Source organism: Cherax quadricarinatus, unplaced genomic scaffold (genome assembly GCF_038502225.1).
Source record: "Cherax quadricarinatus isolate ZL_2023a unplaced genomic scaffold, ASM3850222v1 Contig2698, whole genome shotgun sequence".
Taxonomy (NCBI): domain Eukaryota; kingdom Metazoa; phylum Arthropoda; class Malacostraca; order Decapoda; family Parastacidae; genus Cherax; species Cherax quadricarinatus.
The window spans coordinates 15001-35822 of record NW_027197724.1 but is presented as its reverse complement, the minus strand read 5'-3'; the positions used below and the strand labels follow the sequence as shown (position 1 = coordinate 35822).

General features: G+C 40.6%; 1 protein-coding gene across 1 annotated transcript in view; it reads right to left on the bottom strand.

Annotated features, from left to right (window-relative positions):
• Positions 1-11542: 11542 nt before the first annotated feature.
• The window catches only part of LOC138851900 (dynein axonemal heavy chain 7-like), a gene marked incomplete at its 5' end in the record, with an annotated part of 24049 nt that continues 14769 nt past the window's right edge, over positions 11543-20822 (bottom strand). Inside the window, 11 exons of the mRNA XM_070081426.1 lie at positions 11543-11674; positions 12619-12817; positions 13844-14089; positions 14599-14735; positions 15262-15423; positions 16001-16130; positions 17023-17141; positions 18688-18891; positions 19114-19329; positions 20057-20203; positions 20517-20673. Of these exons, the coding sequence (XP_069937527.1) occupies positions 11543-11674; positions 12619-12817; positions 13844-14089; positions 14599-14735; positions 15262-15423; positions 16001-16130; positions 17023-17141; positions 18688-18891; positions 19114-19329; positions 20057-20203; positions 20517-20673 (1849 nt within the window). The remainder of the gene's footprint in view (positions 11675-12618; positions 12818-13843; positions 14090-14598; positions 14736-15261; positions 15424-16000; positions 16131-17022; positions 17142-18687; positions 18892-19113; positions 19330-20056; positions 20204-20516; positions 20674-20822) is intronic.

The following is a 20822-nucleotide window of genomic DNA, read 5'->3' as shown; positions in this document are numbered from 1 at the left end:
TTTCCAAAACACTATTTGAGTACTCCCAATTACACCACTGATTACTACTAAAACACCGCTGAATTCAATCAAAACACCCTTCATCACCTTCAAACACCCTTGAACACACTCAAAACACCCTTCAACAAAAAACACCCTTCATCACCTTCAAACACCCTTGAACACACTCAAAACACCCTTCATCACCTTCAAACACCCTTGAACACACTCAAAACACCCTTCAACACCTTCAAAACACCTTTGAACACACTCAAAACACCTTTTGAACACCTTTGAACACCTTCAAAACACCCTTGAACACCCTTGATCACCTTCAAAAAACAACATTTGAACACACTCAAAACACCTTTGAACACCTTTGAACATTTCCAAACAACACTGAAACACTTCCAAAAACACCATTTGAGTACTCCCAAATACACCACTGAATACTAAAACACCACTGAATACACTCAAAACACCACCAAAATCACCATAAACTAAGATCAACACCCACATCCCACAACACCCACAACCCACAACACCCACAATTTTTTCTCGTTTTATCTAATTTCATCAGAAAAAGTCCCAACAACAACCCACTTATAACATTTTTTTTTCGGTATCTCTAGTTCGACAACAACACCCACAACACCCACATCCCAGAACACCCATGAACATTTCCAAAACACTATTTGAGTACTCCCAATTACACCACTGATTACTACTAAAACACCGCTGAATTCAATCAAAACACCCTTCAACACCTTCAAACACCCTTGAACACCTTCAAAACACTCTTGAACACTTTCAAAAACACCTTTGAACATTTCCAATCAACACTGAAACACTTCCAAAAAACACAATTTGAGTACTCCCTATTACACCACTGATTACTACTAAAACACCGCTGAATTCAATCAAAACACCCTTCAACACCTTCAAACACCCTTGAACACACTCAAAACACCCTTCAACACCTTCAAAACACCTTTGATCACCTTCAAAAACACCTTTGAATACATTCAAAACACTCTCATAATCATTTGAACACACTCAAAACACCTTTGAATAACCTCAAAACACCTTTGAACACCTTCAAAACACCCTTGAACACCCTTGATCACCTTCAAAAAAAACAACATTTGAACACACTCAAAACACCTTTGAACACCTTTGAACATTTCCAAACAACACTGAAACACTTCCAAAAACACCATTTGAGTACTCCCAAATACACCACTGAATACTAAAACACCACTGAATACACTCAAAACACCACCAAAATCACCATAAACTAAGATCAACACCCACATCCCACAACACCCACAACCCACAACACCCACAATTTTTTCTCGTTTTATCTAATTTCATCAGAAAGTCACAACACCCACACCTCCCATTTTTTTTCTCGTTTTAACCCTTTTAGTTCATTAAAGTTAATAAGGGGCCACACTACATCAGAAAAAGTCACAAAAACAACCCACTTATAACGTCTTTTCGGTATCTCTAGTTCGACAACAACACCCACATCCCACATCACCCACATCCCACATCCCACACACACACACACACACACACACACACACACATCCCTAACCTAGCCTAACCTAACCTAACTTATCCTAACCTAACCTAACCTAACCTAACCTAACCTAACCTAACCTAACCTAACCTAACCTAACCTAACCTAACCTAACCTAACCTAACCTAAAATAACCTAACCTAACCTAACCTAGCCTAACCTAACCTAACTTAACCTAACCTAACCTAACCTAACCGAACCTACCCTAACCTAACCTTACCTAACATAACCTAACCTAGCCTAACCTAACCTAACCTAACTTAACCTAACCCAACCTAACCTAACCTAACCTAGCCTAACCTAACTTAACCTAACCTAACCTAACCTACCCTAACCTAACCTAACCTAACCTATCTTAACCTTACCTAACCTAACCTAGCCGAACCTATCCTAACCTAACCTAAAATATATTGGAACACTTCCAAAATACATTAGAGTACTCCAGAATTACTTTGAACGACTCCATTTTTTTTTTGGATATTTCCAAATTAGTTTTGAAAACTTTATCGTAAAATCGAACATTATTTTCTTGTTGGTAAACACACTCAATGGTAGAAATATTTACTCGATTTCCGAATAGAAACACTTTCCTCGCTCTGAGAGACTCATTGTGGGTCACCCCTTCCCCCCCACACACTGGGTAATGCGGTTCACACCCAAGGTAGAACATGAACACCTGCGTCAACTCAGGACAGACAGACGCCATGAAATGCGGGTAACATCCAAGGTAGAAAATCATCTCTTTCCAGACCAACTGTCTATCCTAACCTAACCTAACCTAACCTAACCTAACCTAACCTAACCTAACCTAACCTAACCGAACCTAACCTAACTCCATCAATCACCTCTATCCTAACCTAACCTAACCTAACCTAACCCAACCTAACTCCATCAAACACCTCTATCCTAACCTAACCTAACCTATCCTAACCTAACCTAACTCCATCAAACACCTCGAATACTACCTAACTTAACCTAACCTAACCTTACCTAACCTACCGAACCTAACCTAACCTAACCTAACCTATCCTAACCTGTCCTAACCTAACCTAACCTAAACCTAACCTAACCTAACCTAACCTAACTTATCCTAAGCTAACCTAACCTAACTTATCCTAACCTAACCTATCCTAACCTAACCTAAACACTGACTAACTTTGAACCAACTCTGAACACCACTGATCTTCTTCAAAAAATGCTCTGCACATCATTTGAACACCTTCAAAAAAAACACCATCAAACACCTCCGAATACTCCCAAAAAAAAAACACTACTGATTACTACCAAATCACCACTGAATACTACCAATCACCGTCAAAATCACCAGAAACTAAGTTTAACATCACCATCTAACATCCTTTTTATAGAAATCCCCTCAAATCACTATAACCAAGAACTCCCTCCCCATTTGGCGCATAAAAAAAAAAAAGCATGAACACAAACCTAATACGCAAACACTTAGTACATGATCACCATCAACTGAAAACATATCTTATACACACACATAATATAAGACAATCACCAACTACAATCACCCATGTTCACTTACCTCAAAATCACTAATATCACAGAAAACAATCATTTTTATAAACATTTCACACACACACACACAAAAAAAAAAAAAAAAAAAAAAAAAAATCATATTTGACAATATCTAAGCGCACTCACCTCACTACCACCAACACACGATGTCTCACCTCACAGGACCGACGAGCTCACCTCCAGTGACGTCACACTCCCATTGTGTTACTTGGTGGTTGGTAACATCACACCTAACCCCCCTTGTTTCAACCTGTTGTACCCTACATTATCTAAGAACACTATATCCAAGACGATTACCAGATTTTATGATCCCCAACACCAAGATCACAGAAAACACACATTTTTATAATTATTCACACAAAAATCACGATCACCAATTCCATATCATGTTTACCGTCATCTATCAACACTAATCACCAAGATCACCAAAAAAAAATCTAAGATCATGCATCTCAAAACTACTATGATCACTGAAAACACTTATTTTTTAAACATTCGCACAAATAAGACATACACAAAAATACCACAACACTTCCACCAACATCTATAACATAACATGAGCACTATAACATATCACTATCACAAAAAAAAATAATACACAGACACCCACATATTATACATTTCAATTGCAAATTTAAGACATGAGACATACACACCAAATCTAAGACATTCACCTCCAACTAAGACATACACATCACCCCTAAAACTTCCTTCCTTATTCATTCCGTATATCTCCTAGAGCTGTTTTAACCCCGACGGATCCATCACGACGTAGGAGCCAGAGTGTAGTAGGTGGTGTTGGAGTGGTGATGGTTCCTCTGGCTCCTACGTCGTGATGGATCCGTCGGGGTTAAAACAGCTCTAGGAGATATACGGAATGAATAAGGAAGGAAGTTTTAGGGGTGATGTGTATGTCTTAGTTGGAGGTGAATGTCTTAGATTTGGTGTGTATGTCTCATGTCTTAAATTTGCAATTGAAATGTATAATATGTGGGTGTCTGTGTATTATTTTTTTTTGTGATAGTGATATGTTATAGTGCTCATGTTATGTTATAGATGTTGGTGGAAGTGTTGTGGTATTTTTGTGTATGTCTTATTTTTGTGCGAATGTTTAAAAAATAAGTGTTTTCAGTGATCATAGTAGTTTTGAGATGCATGATCTTAGATTTTTTTTTGGTGATCTTGGTGATTAGTGTTGATAGATGACGGTAAACATGATATGGAATTGGTGATCGTGATTTTTGTGTGAATAATTATAAAAATGTGTGTTTTCTGTGATCTTGGTGTTGGGGATCATAAAATCTGGTAATCGTCTTGGATATAGTGTTCTTAGATAATGTAGGGTACAACAGGTTGAAACAAGGGGGGTTAGGTGTGATGTTACCAACCACCAAGTAACACAATGGGAGTGTGACGTCACTGGAGGTGAGCTCGTCGGTCCTGTGAGGTGAGACATCGTGTGTTGGTGGTAGTGAGGTGAGTGCGCTTAGATATTGTCAAATATGATTTTTTTTTTTTGTGTGTGTGTGTGTGAAATGTTTATAAAAATGATTGTTTTCTGTGATATTAGTGATTTTGAGGTAAGTGAACATGGGTGATTGTAGTTGGTGATTGTCTTATATTATGTGTGTGTATAAGATATGTTTTCAGTTGATGGTGATCATGTACTAAGTGTTTGCGTATTAGGTTTGTGTTTATGCGCCAAATGGGGAGGGAGTTCTTGGTTATAGTGATTTGAGGGGATTTCTATAAAAAGGATGTTAGATGGTGATGTTAAACTTAGTTTCTGGTGATTTTGACGGTGATTGGTAGTATTCAGTGGTGATTTGGTAGTAATCAGTAGTGTTTTTTTATTCGGAGGTGTTTGATGGTGTTTTTTTGAAGGTGTTCAAATGGGAGTATTCGGAGGTGTTTGATGGTGTTTTTTTATGAGTTAGGTGCTTGTTGTAAAGTCTGGAGAATGATGTGAGATGTAATTTAATGAAATGTGTAAGTGTAGATAAATTAGAGCAAATCTTATTTGAGTAATCAAAATGATTTTTGGAAGTGAAAATGAAAAGTGTTTATGTGAGTACTCAAATGTTTATGAGAGTGTTCAGTAATCTTGGGGTTCTGTAGTGAGATGTTATGAGAGATATTGAGAAAAGGGGGTCAGATGTATGAGAGTAAGGTGTTCAAAGTAAAGTGAGTAGGTTAGGATAAGTTAGGTTAGGTTATTTTAGTTAGGTTAGAAGATTAGGATAAGTTAGGTTAGGTTCGTTATTTTAGGTTAGGTTAGGATAGGTTAGGTTAGGATAAGTTAGGTTAGGTTAGCTTAGGATAAGTTAGGTTAGGTTAGGTTAGGTTAGGTTAGGATAGGTTAGGTTAGGTTAGGACAGGTTAGGATAGGTTAGGTTAGGTTAGGTTAGGTTCGGTAGGTTAGGTAAGGTTAGGTTAGGTTAAGTTAGGTAGTATTCGAGGTGTTTGATGGAGTTAGGTTAGGTTAGGATAGGTTAGGTTAGGTTAGGATAGAGGTGTTTGATGGAGTTAGGTTGGGTTAGGTTAGGTTAGGTTAGGTTAGGATAGAGGTGATTGATGGAGTTAGGTTAGGTTCGGTTAGGTGAGGTTAGGTTAGGTTAGGAATTAGGTTAGGTTAGGTTAGGTTAGGTTAGGATAGACAGTTGGTCTGGAAAGAGATGATTTTCTACCTTGGATGTTACCCGCATTTCATGGCGTCTGTCTGTCCTGAGTTGACGCAGGTGTTATGTTCTACCTTGGGTGTGAACCGCATTACACCATGTGTTGGGGGGGGAAGGGGTGACCCACAATGAGTCTCTCAGAGCGAGGAAAGTGTTTCTATTCGGAAATCGAGTAAATATTTCTACCATTGAGTGTGTTTACCAACAAGAAAATAATGTTCGATTTTACGATAAAGTTTTCAAAACTAATTTGGAAATATCCAAAAAAAAATGGAGTCGTTCAAAGTAATTCTGGAGTACTCTAATGTATTTTGGAAGTGTTCCAATATATTTTAGGTTAGGTTAGGATAGGTTCGGCTAGGTTAGGTTAGGTAAGGTTAAGATAGGTTAGGTTAGGTTAGGTTAGGGTAGGTTAGGTTAGGTTAGGTTAGGTTAGGTTAGTGATGTTAGGTTAGGTTAGGTTAGGTTAGGTTAAGTTAGGTTAGGTTAGGTTAGGTTAGGCTAGGTTAGGTTATGTTAGGTAAGGTTAGGTTAGGGTAGGTTCGGTTAGGTTAGGTTAGGTTAGGTTAAGTTAGGTTAGGTTAGGCTAGGTTAGGTTAGGTTAGGATAAGTTAGGTAAGGTTAGGTTAGGTTAGGTTAGGCTAGGTTAGGATAAGTTAGGTTAGGTTAGGTTAGGTTAGGTTAGGTTAGGTTAGGTTAGGTTATGTTAGGTTAGGTTAGGCTAGGTTAGGGATGTGTGTGTGTGTGTGTGTGTGTGTGTGTGTGTGTGTGTGTGTGGGATGTGGGATGTGGGTGATGTGGGATGTGGGTGTTGTTGTCGAACTAGAGATACCGAAAAGACGTTATAAGTGGGTTGTTTTTGTGACTTTTTCTGATGTAGTGTGGCCCCTTATTAACTTTAATGAACTAAAAGGGTTAAAACGAGAAAAAAATGGGAGGTGTGGGTGTTGTGACTTTCTGATGAAATTAGATAAAACGAGAAAAAATTGTGGGTGTTGTGGGTTGTGGGTGTTGTGGGATGTGGGTGTTGATCTTAGTTTATGGTGATTTTGGTGGTGTTTTGAGTGTATTCAGTGGTGTTTTAGTATTCAGTGGTGTATTTGGGAGTACTCAAATGGTGTTTTTGGAAGTGTTTCAGTGTTGTTTGGAAATGTTCAAAGGTGTTCAAAGGTGTTTTGAGTGTGTTCAAATGTTGTTTTTTTTGAAGGTGATCAAGGGTGTTCAAGGGTGTTTTGAAGGTGTTCAAAGGTGTTTTGAGGTTATTCAAAGGTGTTTTGAGTGTGTTCAAATGATTATGAGAGTGTTTTGAATGTGTTCAAAGGTGTTTTGAAGGTGTTCAAAGGTGTTTTGAAGGTGTTGAAGGGTGTTTTGAGTGTGTTCAAGGGTGTTTGAAGGTGTTGAAGGGTGTTTTGATTGAATTCAGCGGTGTTTTAGTAGTAATCAGTGGTGTAATTGGGAGTACTCAAATTGTGTTTTTTGGAAGTGTTTCAGTGTTGATTGGAAATGTTCAAAGGTGTTTTTGAAAGTGTTCAAGAGTGTTTTGAAGGTGTTCAAGGGTGTTTGAAGGTGTTGAAGGGTGTTTTGATTGAATTCAGCGGTGTTTTAGTAGTAATCAGTGGTGTAATTGGGAGTACTCAAATAGTGTTTTGGAAATGTTCATGGGTGTTCTGGGATGTGGGTGTTGTGGGTGTTGTTGTCGAACTAGAGATACCGAAAAAAAAATGTTATAAGTGGGTTGTTGTTGGGACTTTTTCTGATGAAATTAGATAAAACGAGAAAAAATTGTGGGTGTTGTGGGTTGTGGGTGTTGTGGGATGTGGGTGTTGATCTTAGTTTATGGTGATTTTGGTGGTGTTTTGAGTGTATTCAGTGGTGTTTTAGTATTCAGTGGTGTATTTGGGAGTACTCAAATGGTGTTTTTGGAAGTGTTTCAGTGTTGTTTGGAAATGTTCAAAGGTGTTCAAAGGTGTTTTGAGTGTGTTCAAATGTTGTTTTTTGAAGGTGATCAAGGGTGTTCAAGGGTGTTTTGAAGGTGTTCAAAGGTGTTCAAAAGGTGTTTTGAGTGTGTTCAAATGATTATGAGAGTGTTTTGAATGTGTTCAAAGGTGTTTTGAAGGTGTTCAAAGGTGTTTTGAAGGTGTTGAAGGGTGTTTTGAGTGTGTTCAAGGGTGTTTGAAGGTGATGAAGGGTGTTTTGATTGAATTCAGCGGTGTTTTAGTAGTAATCAGTGGTGTAATTGGGAGTACTCAAATAGTGTTTTGGAAATGTTCAAAGGTGTTCAAAGGTGTTTTGAAGGTGTTGAAGGGTGTTTTGATTGAATTCAGCGGTGTTTTAGTAGTATTCAGTGGTGTAATTGGGAGTACTCAAATTGTGTTTTTTGGAAGTGTTCAAAGGTGTTTTGAGTGTGTTCAAATGTTTCATGAGAGTTTTTTTTTGAAGGTGATCAAGGGTGTTCAAGGGTGTTTTGAAGGTGTTCAAAGGTGTTTTGAGGTTATTCAAAGGTGTTTTGAGTGTGTTCAAATGATTATGAGAGTGTTTTTTGGAAATGTTCAAAGGTGTTCAAAGGTGTTTTGAAGGTGTTGAAGGGTGTTTTGATTGAATTCATCGGTGTTTTAGTAGTATTCAGTGGTGTAATTGGGAGTACTCAAATAGTGTTTTGGAAATGTTCAAAGGTGTTTTTGAAGGTGTTCAAGAGTGTTTTGAAGGTGTTCAAGGGTGTTTGAAGGTGTTGAAGGGTGTTTTGATTGAATTCAGCGGTGTTTTAGTAGTAATCAGTGGTGTAATTGGGAGTACTCAAATTGTGTTTTTTGGAAGTGTTTCAGTGTTGTTTGGAAATGTTCAAAGGTGTTCAAAGGTGTTTTGAGTGTGTTCAAATGTTGTTTTTTGAAGGTGATCAAGGGTGTTCAAGGGTGTTTTGAAGGTGTTCAAAGGTGTTTTGAGGTTATTCAAAGGTGTTTTGAAGGTGTTCAAGGGTGTTTATGTGAGTATTCAAAGGTGTTTTTTGAAGGTGTACAAATGATTATGAGAGTGTTTTTGGGGGTGTTCAAAGTAAAGTGTTTGAGTTAGTTTTTGTGACTTTTTTTTTTTCTGATGTATTGTGTCCCCTTAATAACTTTAATGAACTAAAAGGGTAAAAACGAGAAAATGCCTAGTCTGGAGACTGAGGGATGAGTTGTAATTTAATGAAAGTGCAGATAAATTAGAGATGTAAAATCTTATTTGGGAGTACTCAAATAGTGTTTTGGAAATGTTCAAAGGTGTTTTGAGTGTGTTCAAATGTTGTTTTTGAAGGTGTTCAAGGGTGTTTTGAAGGTGTTCAAGGGTGTTTTGAAGGTGTTCAAAGGTGTTTTGAGGTTATTCAAAGGTGTTTTGAGTGTGTTCAAATGATTATGAGAGTGCTTTGAAGGTGTTTTGAAGGTGTTCAAGGGTGTTTATGTGAGTATTCAAAGGTGTTTTTTGAAGGTGTACAAATGATTATGAGAGTACTTATGAAGGTGTTCAAATGATGTGCAAGAGTATTTATGAAGGTGTTCTGGGAGTATTCAGAGGTGATTTGGGGGTGTTCGAATGATGTTTTTTGGAGTATTTCAGTGTTGTTTGGAAATGTATAAAGGTATTTTTTGTGAGTATTCAAATGATTTATGAGAGTGTTTTGAAGATGTTCAAAGTAAAAGTGCGTATTTAACTTCGTAATATGTAAAATTGTGAGTAGTGAATTTAACGAAAGTGGATGTAAGCGATGTGGTGACTTTCTGATGCATGTGTCCCCTTATTAACTTTAATGAACTAAAAGGGTTAAAACGAGAAAAATTGGGGGTTATGAGTGAAAATTGTGAGGTGTTGGTTGGAGTGTGAGGGTTTGGGAGGGTGGGTAAAAGGGTAGACAAGATTCAACCTGTGTGCGCGGTCATCACGTGACGTCCTTTCTGATGTTCCCTTATGAGAGGAATGAACTACTGACATAGGGGGCGACCTGATTCAACCTGTGTGCGCGTGACGTCACTGACCGCCGAGTAAACACCATTTAACTTAATGAGAGGAAACTTTTAGTTCATTTGACTTAATGAGAGGAAACTTTTAGTTCATTTTAAAATAATAAGGGGAAGATGTTTAGACCTGTAGTAAGCATGCCCCCATAGGAGGAGTCTATTTTGAATGCTTACCCCCAGAGGGGGGATTCCAAAAACTTGATCCGAGGAATTTCGAAAACCCCATAGTGGGGGATCCAAAAACTTGGTAATCCAAAAAATTTGATTATCGAGAAATTTTTGGGGGTGGGTGAAAGTGGGAGGGGTAATCCAAAAATTTGATCCAAGGTGAGAAAATCATAAGAAATTCAAAACCCCCATAGGGGGGGAATCCAAAAACTTGTATTATCGAGAAATTTTTGGGATTGGGGGGGGGGGGTGAAAGTGGGAGGGGGAACCCAAAAATTTGATCTGAGGAGATGGAGTCATGGGGGGAATAAAAACTTGTCGAGAAAAAAAGTGGGAGGGGTAATCCAAAAATTTGATCCAAGGAGATGGAGACTTTCGAAAACCCCATAGGGGGGATCGAATTTGATTTCGAGAAATTGTTTGGGGATGGGGGTGAAAGGAGGGGTACCCAAAAAATTTGATCCAAGGAGATGGAGAATTTCGAAAACCCATAGGGGGATCCAAAAACCTTGATCCGAGGAAATTTTGGGGATGGAGGGGTGAAAGTGGGAGGGGGCGATCCGGAGGATGGGGGGCGAAGTGAGAGGGGGAACCTCAAAACGCTGCAGAAGGCGCAGCAGAAAAAAATCGCGCGGGGGGGGCCTTGATCGCGAAAAAAAAATTCGGGCGCGGGGGCGATCCGGATGACGCTGCAGAAGGCGCAGCAGAAGGCGCGGGCGGGGCTCGCGGGCGGGGCGCGGGGGGCGGCGGGGGGCGGGGCGCGCGGGCGGGCGGGCGGGCGCGCGGGCGGCGCGCGGCGCGACGGCAGGGTCGCGAAGGGGGGGGGGTCGTGGGCGGGGGTATTGGTTGGGGGGTCAAGGGTGAGGTAGTCTCGAGGGCGAGGTCATGGTCAAAACCGGACGTAACACCTAGGTGTGAAAAGGTGACCCTCCAGCTGCTGGTCCTATCCTGCTGGTGACCCAAAATCAGCATGACACTGAGCCAGTGAGCGCGGGAGATGGGTACACAAAGACAGGTCTGCCTCATCGTAAATGACACACTCCACTTTCTATTCAGTAGTCTATCAGCGTCAGAAAGCATAAATAATATTTTTGACAAGATTTAGAAACTGGGGAATAGTATTAAAAAAGATAGTTTCAAAGTAGTATTTTAAAAATCCACCTTAGTTTTTAGCAGATCCCCCTAAATAATATTTCCCACATGTTTTCCCAAGCAATATTTCACCTCTTTTTTCACCCATTGCTTTGATTTTTCCCCATAAAAGGGGAAGGTTTTCTTCGATCTGGCAATCCTCGGTGGTAGACGGCCGACTTGTTGAAAAAAAAAATATACTCTACTTACTGTACAGTCATTGTATGAAATTATGTCTAGAAAAAGGCATGGGAAAAGACGTAGAAGGGGCATTTAAGAAGGCATACTTGCAGGGCGTTTCAGGAGTCAACGCCCCCGCGGCCCGGTCCATGACCAAAGGCATGGAAGGGGGCATTGAAGGAGGCATGGAAGGCGTGGAAAGAGGCATGAAGGAATGTATGAAAAGATGCATGGAAGGAGGTATGCAAGGAACCATGAAGAGAGGAATGAAAGTCCAACTGAAACAAATCTTACAGCATGCAGCGAGAGACGTGTGTGGTCCAGAAAGTCTGAGACACACAGAGAACTGCCTGGCCAGGCCACTCCAAGGCCCAGTCTTCGCGAGACTTGCTCGAGTACCCCTCCATGCACGACTGCACCACCTGCACACCCAAGACACACATTAATATTGTATACAGTCACAGTCCCGTGGCTGGAGCAATAAAAAACTGCCCCACAAACTGGAAATGAAAACTGGTCACATTTCCAGTCTGTGAAGCGTAAAAGTCTCAGTTCGTAAGAACAATTCACAACTAACCCACAAATTGGAAAGGAAGTTCAGACTGTTTTTGTTCGTTATTTACTAACCTAAGACTGAGAAAGTATTTTCTGACCTCTCGTCACTGTGCCTCCATTCTGCCTAGCTAAATGAAAAGCAACTGGATCAATCATATCAAGGAGACGACACAAATGAGAGGAGACCATTGATAAAGATTCATGACGACCTGAAACATTGGCTAAAGTTTGCCATACATTTTCAGAATGAACTGAAACGTCAAGTTTTCGTTTCTAATTTTAGGTTAGCTATGAAAAGGTCAAGATTAATTTCGAATTTGCTTAATTAATGACAAGTCACTGAAGACTTTTTTTCCTGTCTGTATCTGAGCATTTTTATTAAATCGAACAAAGCTATCTAGCGAACTTCGTTTTTTTTACTTAGTGGAGAAAGAACTTACTTTTAGGATTTTTCAAATATGTTTTTGAAAATCTACATTAAAAATGAAATCGAAAATTACTGTTTATTTCCAGTAAATACGGTATGCACTTGAAAATGTATATGTGACATGTTATACGGATTATGGAGGGCATTTTGGGCAGGCTGTTCCATCAACGTTTATACATAAACTTTGTGTTTGTAGCATCTCACTGACTCTTACAATTTAAAAGCTTTTTCAGTTTACTGACTTGAAACGACGAGTAAACTAAGTGAAAAAACTGTCACATATAAAGTTTCCTATACTACTCAGAAACTTCCTGTGCATAATAACCCACATAAATTGAACGCTTCACATGAAGAATAAAATATACTATGATGACAAACAGGTACCTTCTTGATGCTGGACTTGACGCTGGCCTCCAACTGTACCAGCCACTTCTCCACCTGTCCTCTTGCCTTGGCTGTGCTGATGATGTGAGTAAGACCAATGACCTCTCCCTCACTCGATCTCACAGCAACCACCTCCAGGTCGTCGCCGAAGTCCAGGGAGTTGACGCCCTCGAAGCACTTCTTGAGGTGAGGCTGAACCCTGACGGAAAGCATTGTATTTTCTATTTAATAAACCACTGAACAATGGTAGCATGTTATCAAAAAAAAAATGCAAGATTTGCTGCAAATAGGTAGTGGTAATTTGTAAAGGTAATGATAATTTTAGACATTGATATTAGTAGTTTGAAACAGGTAAGAACAACATAAGAACATAAAAAAAGAGGAAAACTGCAGCAGGCCTACTGGCCCATATTAGGCAGGTTTTTCTCAAACCCAAACTCACTAACAAGAGAAGATAATTAACATCGTCAATGGTGTATTAACTATCTGGGACTGTGTGTGCTGCCATGGTTGAAATAGACACAAACGCAGAGCAAAATATTCACCGAGACAAAATTTCGCTGGTATAACACTTTTTCAAGCCAATACAAAAATGATACACGACAGAAATGTTTATGTGTTACTTCGTTATACATCTGTCCTATCGACAGATGTATAAAGATGACCTGTATAACGTATGTCCAATTCTTATTTAAGTGGCGTTTCACTCACCAATACAGAGTACAGAAAATCAGAGATTGAATGGTCAAAGGAAGGCCTAATGTAGTGAGAACATGAGTAGTATGATATGTCAGGACACTTGGAAACTGAGTCCTGCCATATTAACTTGTTAGGTAAAAGGACACAAATGCAACGAATGTGACATTTATTGTCGCAACGTTTAGCTCTCCAGGAACTTTGTCAAGCCTCGGCTAGTAACTAGGGGATCTCCATCATCTTTAACCTTGCTTCTCAGGAATGCAAGAGCCTGATCGGTTGGCACCTTGGTGAAGAACGTGGCATCAAAGAGTGCCAATTTCCTGTTCTGTATATTAATGTCGTTGATATGGTTAAGAAGATCACCCAAGCGTTTTAGACCGACGTTGCAGTGCTCAGCAACTCATGAAAAGTGTTGGGCTTGAGCACCTAATAACGAAAATCACAAATAACCTGCACATATGTGCGGATCGTGTATAGTTCTAATCACGGTAATGTGCTTTTTTGTTCTTTAACGAAAGTCAATTACCTGCTCGGATCCTTCGTCTCGCTGAGGATCTCCAACAGCTCCTCGTTGGAGAGGAAGAAGAACCTGGGGAAGTAAAGTCGCTTCTTCTCCAAGTACTCATTAAGACCTCGCTGGATCAGTTCGAGCAGCTCTGAGGACTTGCGGAGCCTCTCCAGGATCTTGTCGACCTCCAGCACGGAGAGCACCCTGGTGTTCTGCCGCACGCTCTTCATGATGTCCTTCCAAGTTTTGTCCACCGTATTAAATCTGCAGTGAATTGTCTGTCAGTCAAGATGAAAGTAATAGACGACTTGGTTGAAACGAAATTAAATTATTATAATTTTATTATATTATTATTATTTTATTGTTTTTTATTATTATTATTATTATTTTCACACAAAAAACACTGACCAAAAAAATTTTTTTTTTTCAACAAGTCGGCCGTCTCCCACCGAGGCAGGGTGACCCAAAAAAGAAAGAAAATCCCCAAAAAGAAAATACTTTCATCATCATTCAACACTTTCACCACACTCGCACATTATCACTGTTTTTGCAGAGGTGTTCAGAATACAACAGTTTAGAAGCATACACATATAAAGATACACAACATATTTCAACCAAAATTATATCAAGATGCAATACAACAAGAATATTATGTATTTTCTTCGATCATTTTGTCTCCTTTTTTTTCTGTCTCTCGAAGAGGAATAAAAAGTAGGCTTCCATTTAATCTATTATATATTTAATTTTTTGAAAATTTGGGCTGAGGTGATTACCTGCGTCCCTCCTCAGGCATCTGGGCCATGATGTCCGGGGAACCGAAGATAGGCTCCAGGTAGATCCACGTTGCCTGCACCCTCAACCACTCATCTACCACCTCCTGCAGCTGCGCCAGTGTCGTCTCCCACGCCGCCTGCCACAGACAACACAGATATTAGCTCGCTTCCAGGAAGGAATTTTTAATGATTACTCATACACGTATTACAACCATCAATAATTTCACACAAGATTTGCAGGCATTAAATGACTTTCCTAAACACCATTCACAGACTCCCTTCGTTGACTCGGATTTTCCAGGAAGGTGAATAACAAATTGACGTTGCACAAGCTTTTACTGGGACACTGTTTCCCCGTGTAGAGCTTTATCAAGTCACGATAAAGATCTACACAGAAAGAATCGTTGTCCCAGTAAGAGTGTGTTCCGCAACCTGTGCTCTTTCGTCACTATTTCTGTAGTACTACATGTCGACCGAGCTTCCAGGCAGCGAGGCAGTAATTTTTCATAAAGTTTAGCGGTAATATTTATCCATAGTGTTGACCTTTTACTTTAGCCAATCAAGCTGTACCTAATTTCCAGAGATGGAGGGGTCTGAAGTGAATATGCATCCCTTTCGCCACTTCCTTCTGGAGGGCTTCAAACGAACTTCCATCACACTTACCACTTCCTGCTCGATGGGCTTGATGAAGGGTGAGGACCTCATGGACTGGGTCTTGACGATGTGATCGTCCAGCAGAAACTGGATGTCTTCGACAGCTGAGAGCACCCAGGTGTCTGTCTCTCTATGAGGCTTTAACACCAGTTCCATCTCCTGCCACTCACTCTGCCACACGAGGGAGAGGAAAAGCCTTGTATTAGACAGGGATTATTATCATTATTAATTATTTTTTCTCTTCTTATCACTTTTATTATTATATTAATGAGCGCATGAGGATACTCAGGTGAGATCTGAAGTAGGGAAAGGTAGCTCCAATTCCTTGAATCGACAGCCTTTCACCAGCATCAAGGCTGTTTGGGAAAGTTTTTCTCCAGGGGGGGAAAATGTCTCTTCAAGTGAGCCCTCGTCGCATAACCCACTCCTCAGAGAGGGTCTGAGTGACATTAAAGTAAGTTATCAGTATATATACATTGAGAAACACTTCTCTGTGTATTCTCAGAATAAAGATACATATCCAGGTGTTGCCGATGTGTCTTATCCAACAACCTGGCAGTTTGGGTTGTTGAAGTTGTTCTCCTGCTGGTCGTGGCTACCGACTTGGCGTGTCTTATGTGGGGCAGATACGATCTGGATCAACCATTAGTTGATGATCTAATGATAGATACAGGCTGCATTGTAGATGATAAAACTGAAACAACGATACAGACATTCCTTACACACACCCAAGCATAGGTTTGCTAACCTTCATTTTCTCTAAGTTCCTCTCGAAGACGTGCTCCTTGGAGGCCGCCTCTGACACAGTTTCGAACTTGGAAAGGTAGTCCTCGAGGTTGGAGTCTATAAGACGCTGAAGGGTGGTGGTAGCGTCCGCTCTGAAAGTTGCATGTTCCCCAGTCAGAAAGAATTATTACTAGTTATAAAGAGTCATGGGGCAGGAGGTAATCAAGTTTGATCCGATGAAGGGCAGGGAAGTTCCAACTCCCTGAATCCAGCATCAGGACACATCCTTACCCCTTGAATGTAAATAACTGTATTTAGAGAAATGTGTGTGAACAGAGACAGGGCCACAGACTAGGACATTATATCTTGGAATGTCCAAACATCCAGCCTTTCAGACACCTCCATGCATAGCTTACAAGATATGTTAAAATATCTCGTAGAAATGATACACTGAATCAAAATTTCAACAGAAAATTCACAATTAACCCATACTCTGAAGAGAAAAACTTGACATAACGTTGCTTAGAGCTTCCTCTCCATTATGTTATTTGTTTGTGAATTGTTCCAGCTACGGTCTACCTACCTGGAGGTTGTAGATAAATGGTTCAGAGAACAGACAAGTTAATTAGACAAATGTACAACACTTGGCAAATAAATTAACAGAGAACTAACAAAGGGACACTCAGCGGTAAACAGAGTAACAGAGATTAATTCATAGAGGCAAACAGAGGGAGAGAGATGAGCACATTCAGACAGAGGAACAGAGAAGCAAACAGAAACGAATACATAGAGAAAATGGAGGAACAGAGAGGAACTCCCAGAGGGAATCAAAGAACAGAGGGGAACACAGTCAGTCAAAAGAACAGAGAAGAACACAGTCAGCCAAAAGAACAGAGGCAAACACAAGAGGTGAACAGTCAGGTGCACATACAAGCACAAACAGTAGCAGAGATAAACACAAAGGCAGAGAGGAAACACAGAGACGCAAGCAGAAAAACAAGAAAGGGAAAAAGCAAGAGACGAACAGATATAAAAAAGTCTCACCTGAGAGGGTATCCAACCACTTCTGAGATCTTCTCCCAATGTCTCTCCTTGAGGCCCGGGTTACCCAGCGTCTGCACCAAGGGAAGGTTCTCTCTGAACGTCTCAATACGCTGTCGAACCTGCATCACACGAACAAGGCTCCTATCAAGCCAAGGTTTAACACCGCGTACAGATTACACGGTGTTACGTTTCAAGCCTATCTATTGTAATGTGGCGGGGGGTGTCATTAAGGCCGCAATTCACTTGTACACCACCAAGAACAGTGTACTTGATAAGATACACGTGTAACAGTTAAGTAACTATTCCGAAACGTTTCGTCTTGAAGACGTAGTTGGACTGATTACATCGTCTTTACATCTCTACTGCTCCTGCTGCCTCCTCTGTACTCGACTGAAGAAGCCTACTGCGTAGGCAAAACATTTCGGAATAAAGTTACCTAACTGTAGCACATGTGTCTTACTTATCAACTTGTCGGTATTGTATACCATTATCATATTCACAGTAGTGTACGTCATAAAATGGGGATTAAGATAAACTCTCACTGTATTTACCCTGAGAAACATTATGTATACAGCAGGAGAGGCATTCCGATACCTTAGTAAGGAATCATTCAAGACACTGTACACCGTGTATGTCAGGCCCATACTGGAGTATGCAGCACCTGTTTGGAACCCGCACTTGATAAAGCACGTCAAGAAACTAGAGAAAGTACAAAGGTTTGCGACAAGGTTAGTTCCAGAGCTAAGGGGAATGTCCTATGAGGAAAGATTAAGGGAAATCGGCCTGACCACACTGGAGGACAGGAGGGTCAGGGGAGACATGATAACGACATATAAAATACTGCGTGGAATAGACAAGGTGGACAAAGACAGGATGTTCCAGGGAGGGGACACAGAAACAAGAGGCCACAATTGGAAGTTGAAGACACAAATGAGTCAGAGAGATAGTAGGAAGTATTTCTTCAGTCATAGAGTTGTAAGGCAGTGGAATAGCCTAGAAAATGACGTAGTGGAGGCAGGAACCATACACAGTTTTAAGACGAGGTTTGATAAAGCTCATGGAGCGGGGAGAGAGAGGGCCTAGTAGCAACCGGTGAAGAGGCGGGGCCAGGAGCTAGGACTCGACCCCTGCAACCACAAATAGGTGAGTACAAATAGGTGAGTACAAATAGGTGAGTACACTTCCAGTGCATATATTACGAAAGTCATGCACCTCTTGGTATGCATATACTGAGACATATACCTTTCAGTGTATATACACTGATACAGTCACCACTCGGTGTATATGTACCCGGTGTGAGTCACATCAAACAAGAATGAACTCACGACATTTCGTATCACATTAAACAAATCTAAATCTGTTTCAAAAAGCAAACATTATGGTAAAATTATATATATCACAGTGTTTTTTATTAACTTTTCTCATATCTCACTAAAAAAATACATGAATGACTTAGAAATTTCTACTGCCTACAAGAAGGCAAAGCCACAACGTAATGGAACAAGCCTTTACTGAAACACTGTTTTAACATTAGCGATATTGAAAGACCGTTTCACCAAGATCGTTATTAGGGAGACGTTTCTCTCCAAGGAGAACTCTCCTAACAGCAAAAACGTTGTCCCAATACTTGTCTTCGTCATCAACTTGTGAACTAGCTATATTTACCGCGATTACTACGTTTTTGGCCGCGGGGATGTCCCCGAAGCCCTTCTCGAGTTTGTAGACCGTCCTCCAGGTGGCCGCCACTTCCTGGGATATGACATCAGGGTCGTGGGTGCCCACAGGGGAGTGGAGCCACTCCTCCAAGCGGTCTGACCACTCCACACCCACCTCGTAGAGCTTCAAGAACGGGGCCAGTTTGTCCGACACCTGAAAGAGGCAATGTTTATTCAAACAAATGATTATTGTCCCCCACCCACTGCGTGAGGCTGTGTCCCGGAGCCATAGCCAGGAGAGACTGCCCATGCTTCCTTGTTGGAGTTCTTAGGCTCAATCCTGTATTGTTTCACAAATATACACGTTACTGAGTGGGTGTTAAATGATTATCTGCTTCTTGATTGGGTAATAAGTGGTGTTAAGATTCTCTCTCACCTGCTTCCTGAGTGGGTAATGAGTGGTGTTCCAGGAGAGGGCCTCCTCCTCTTTGTTGATCTGTTCGATGTAGTTAGCAGCATGGTCTAGACGAGAGTGCAGGGACCGGGCTCGTCGCAAGTACTCGTGGATCTCGTTGTGGTCTCCCAGAGTCTGGAACTCTTCGAGCTGAACTGAATATTCCGCCAGCTCATCCTGGAACTTCTCCCGACGCTCCTACCGTTTTTTAAATAAAGGATATTAGTGAATAGTCGAAGTTCAAATAATTAGATAAATCAATAAATCCTTTTGTAATTGATTTATACAATTATTTAAAAAACAAAACAAATTCTGTAAAAAAAAAAAATTACGTAATTAGACTGTGGAAATATTCTGTCCACTGACCTTTATCGAAATTTTGTATTTTGCTTTTAAATGAATTCGTTATTTTTGGGGGGTACTTTTTTAGACATTTAGAAATATTAATTTAATGGTTAAGATGACCAGAATAAGACACAAATCGTACACTTGGGTATCTTTGCGGCTTTATCAGTCCAGTACAGAGAAAAGCGGTGGAAGGCGTGAAGAAGTTTGAGGTAGAAGAAGCAAAAGCAGTAGGGAGGAGATGAAGATTCAACAGTAAAGATAACCAGCTGCTGCGCATGTCTTACTTATCTATTTGCCGGTACTGTGTACCATTATTATGATAAACATGTTGTATTGATAGTGCAAATACAGCACATACTGCATAAAATACAACACATACTGCATAGACAGCAGGATGATCTATGATAATATACATGACACACATACAAGGCAGGAAGGTGGGTGACGTACCCTGCGGTTAGCCTCGTACTCTGCTTTGCATTACACATACACAAGATAGGAAAGTGGGTAACGTACCCTGAGGTAAGCCTCGTACTCTACATTACACATACACAAATCAGGAAAGTAGGTAACGTACCCTGAGGTTAGCTTCGTACTCCGCTCTCTTCTCAGTGATGATCTGCAGGTGAACACGGAAGACCTCCGGCAGGCGGATGAACCAGGCTAGAGGCTGGACGGCATCGCTACACTCCTCGGAACTCAGTGACATATTCTCAGCCAAGAACTGATCGCCGGAATGGAAAATAAGTTTAGAAACTCTGGATGCACTCACGTACATAATAACAAAAACAATAATAACTATAATAATAATAATAATTAGTATTATTATAATGTACACAAGAAGTTCACACGAACATGTAAAGTGGATGGCAAAATGGCTTGGAGTGACACTCAATTCATGCTTTGAAACTTGCACTTGCCAGCTTGGCTTATTCAGCAAAAGATTTTTTTTTTTTGACAAAACGAGTCCAAGGAACTTTTACTTTTGCAACAATTCTGCATAAAACCAATCCTGCCTGCTCATGGGTGGACGTTACCTGCAGCTGCGTGTGGAGGCGCCAGACGCGGCCCTCCAGGGTGTGCAACTGATTTTCCATAACATCCTCCATGTATGCCTTGTGTTCCATCAGTTCCAGAGTGTCCCCTGGTGTGCTGAGAGCGCGCTCAGTGATCACCTTCAGTTCTGCACACAGCCTGAAGCACCACGGATTAAGGCGTTAGGGGAGGGGAGGGGGAAGTTAGTCAGCGCTACAGAACAAATAGGGCATAATACCGTGCCTGGAACAATACATATATAATCCTTACATAGGATAGAGGAGCTTACGACGACGTTTCGGTTAGAC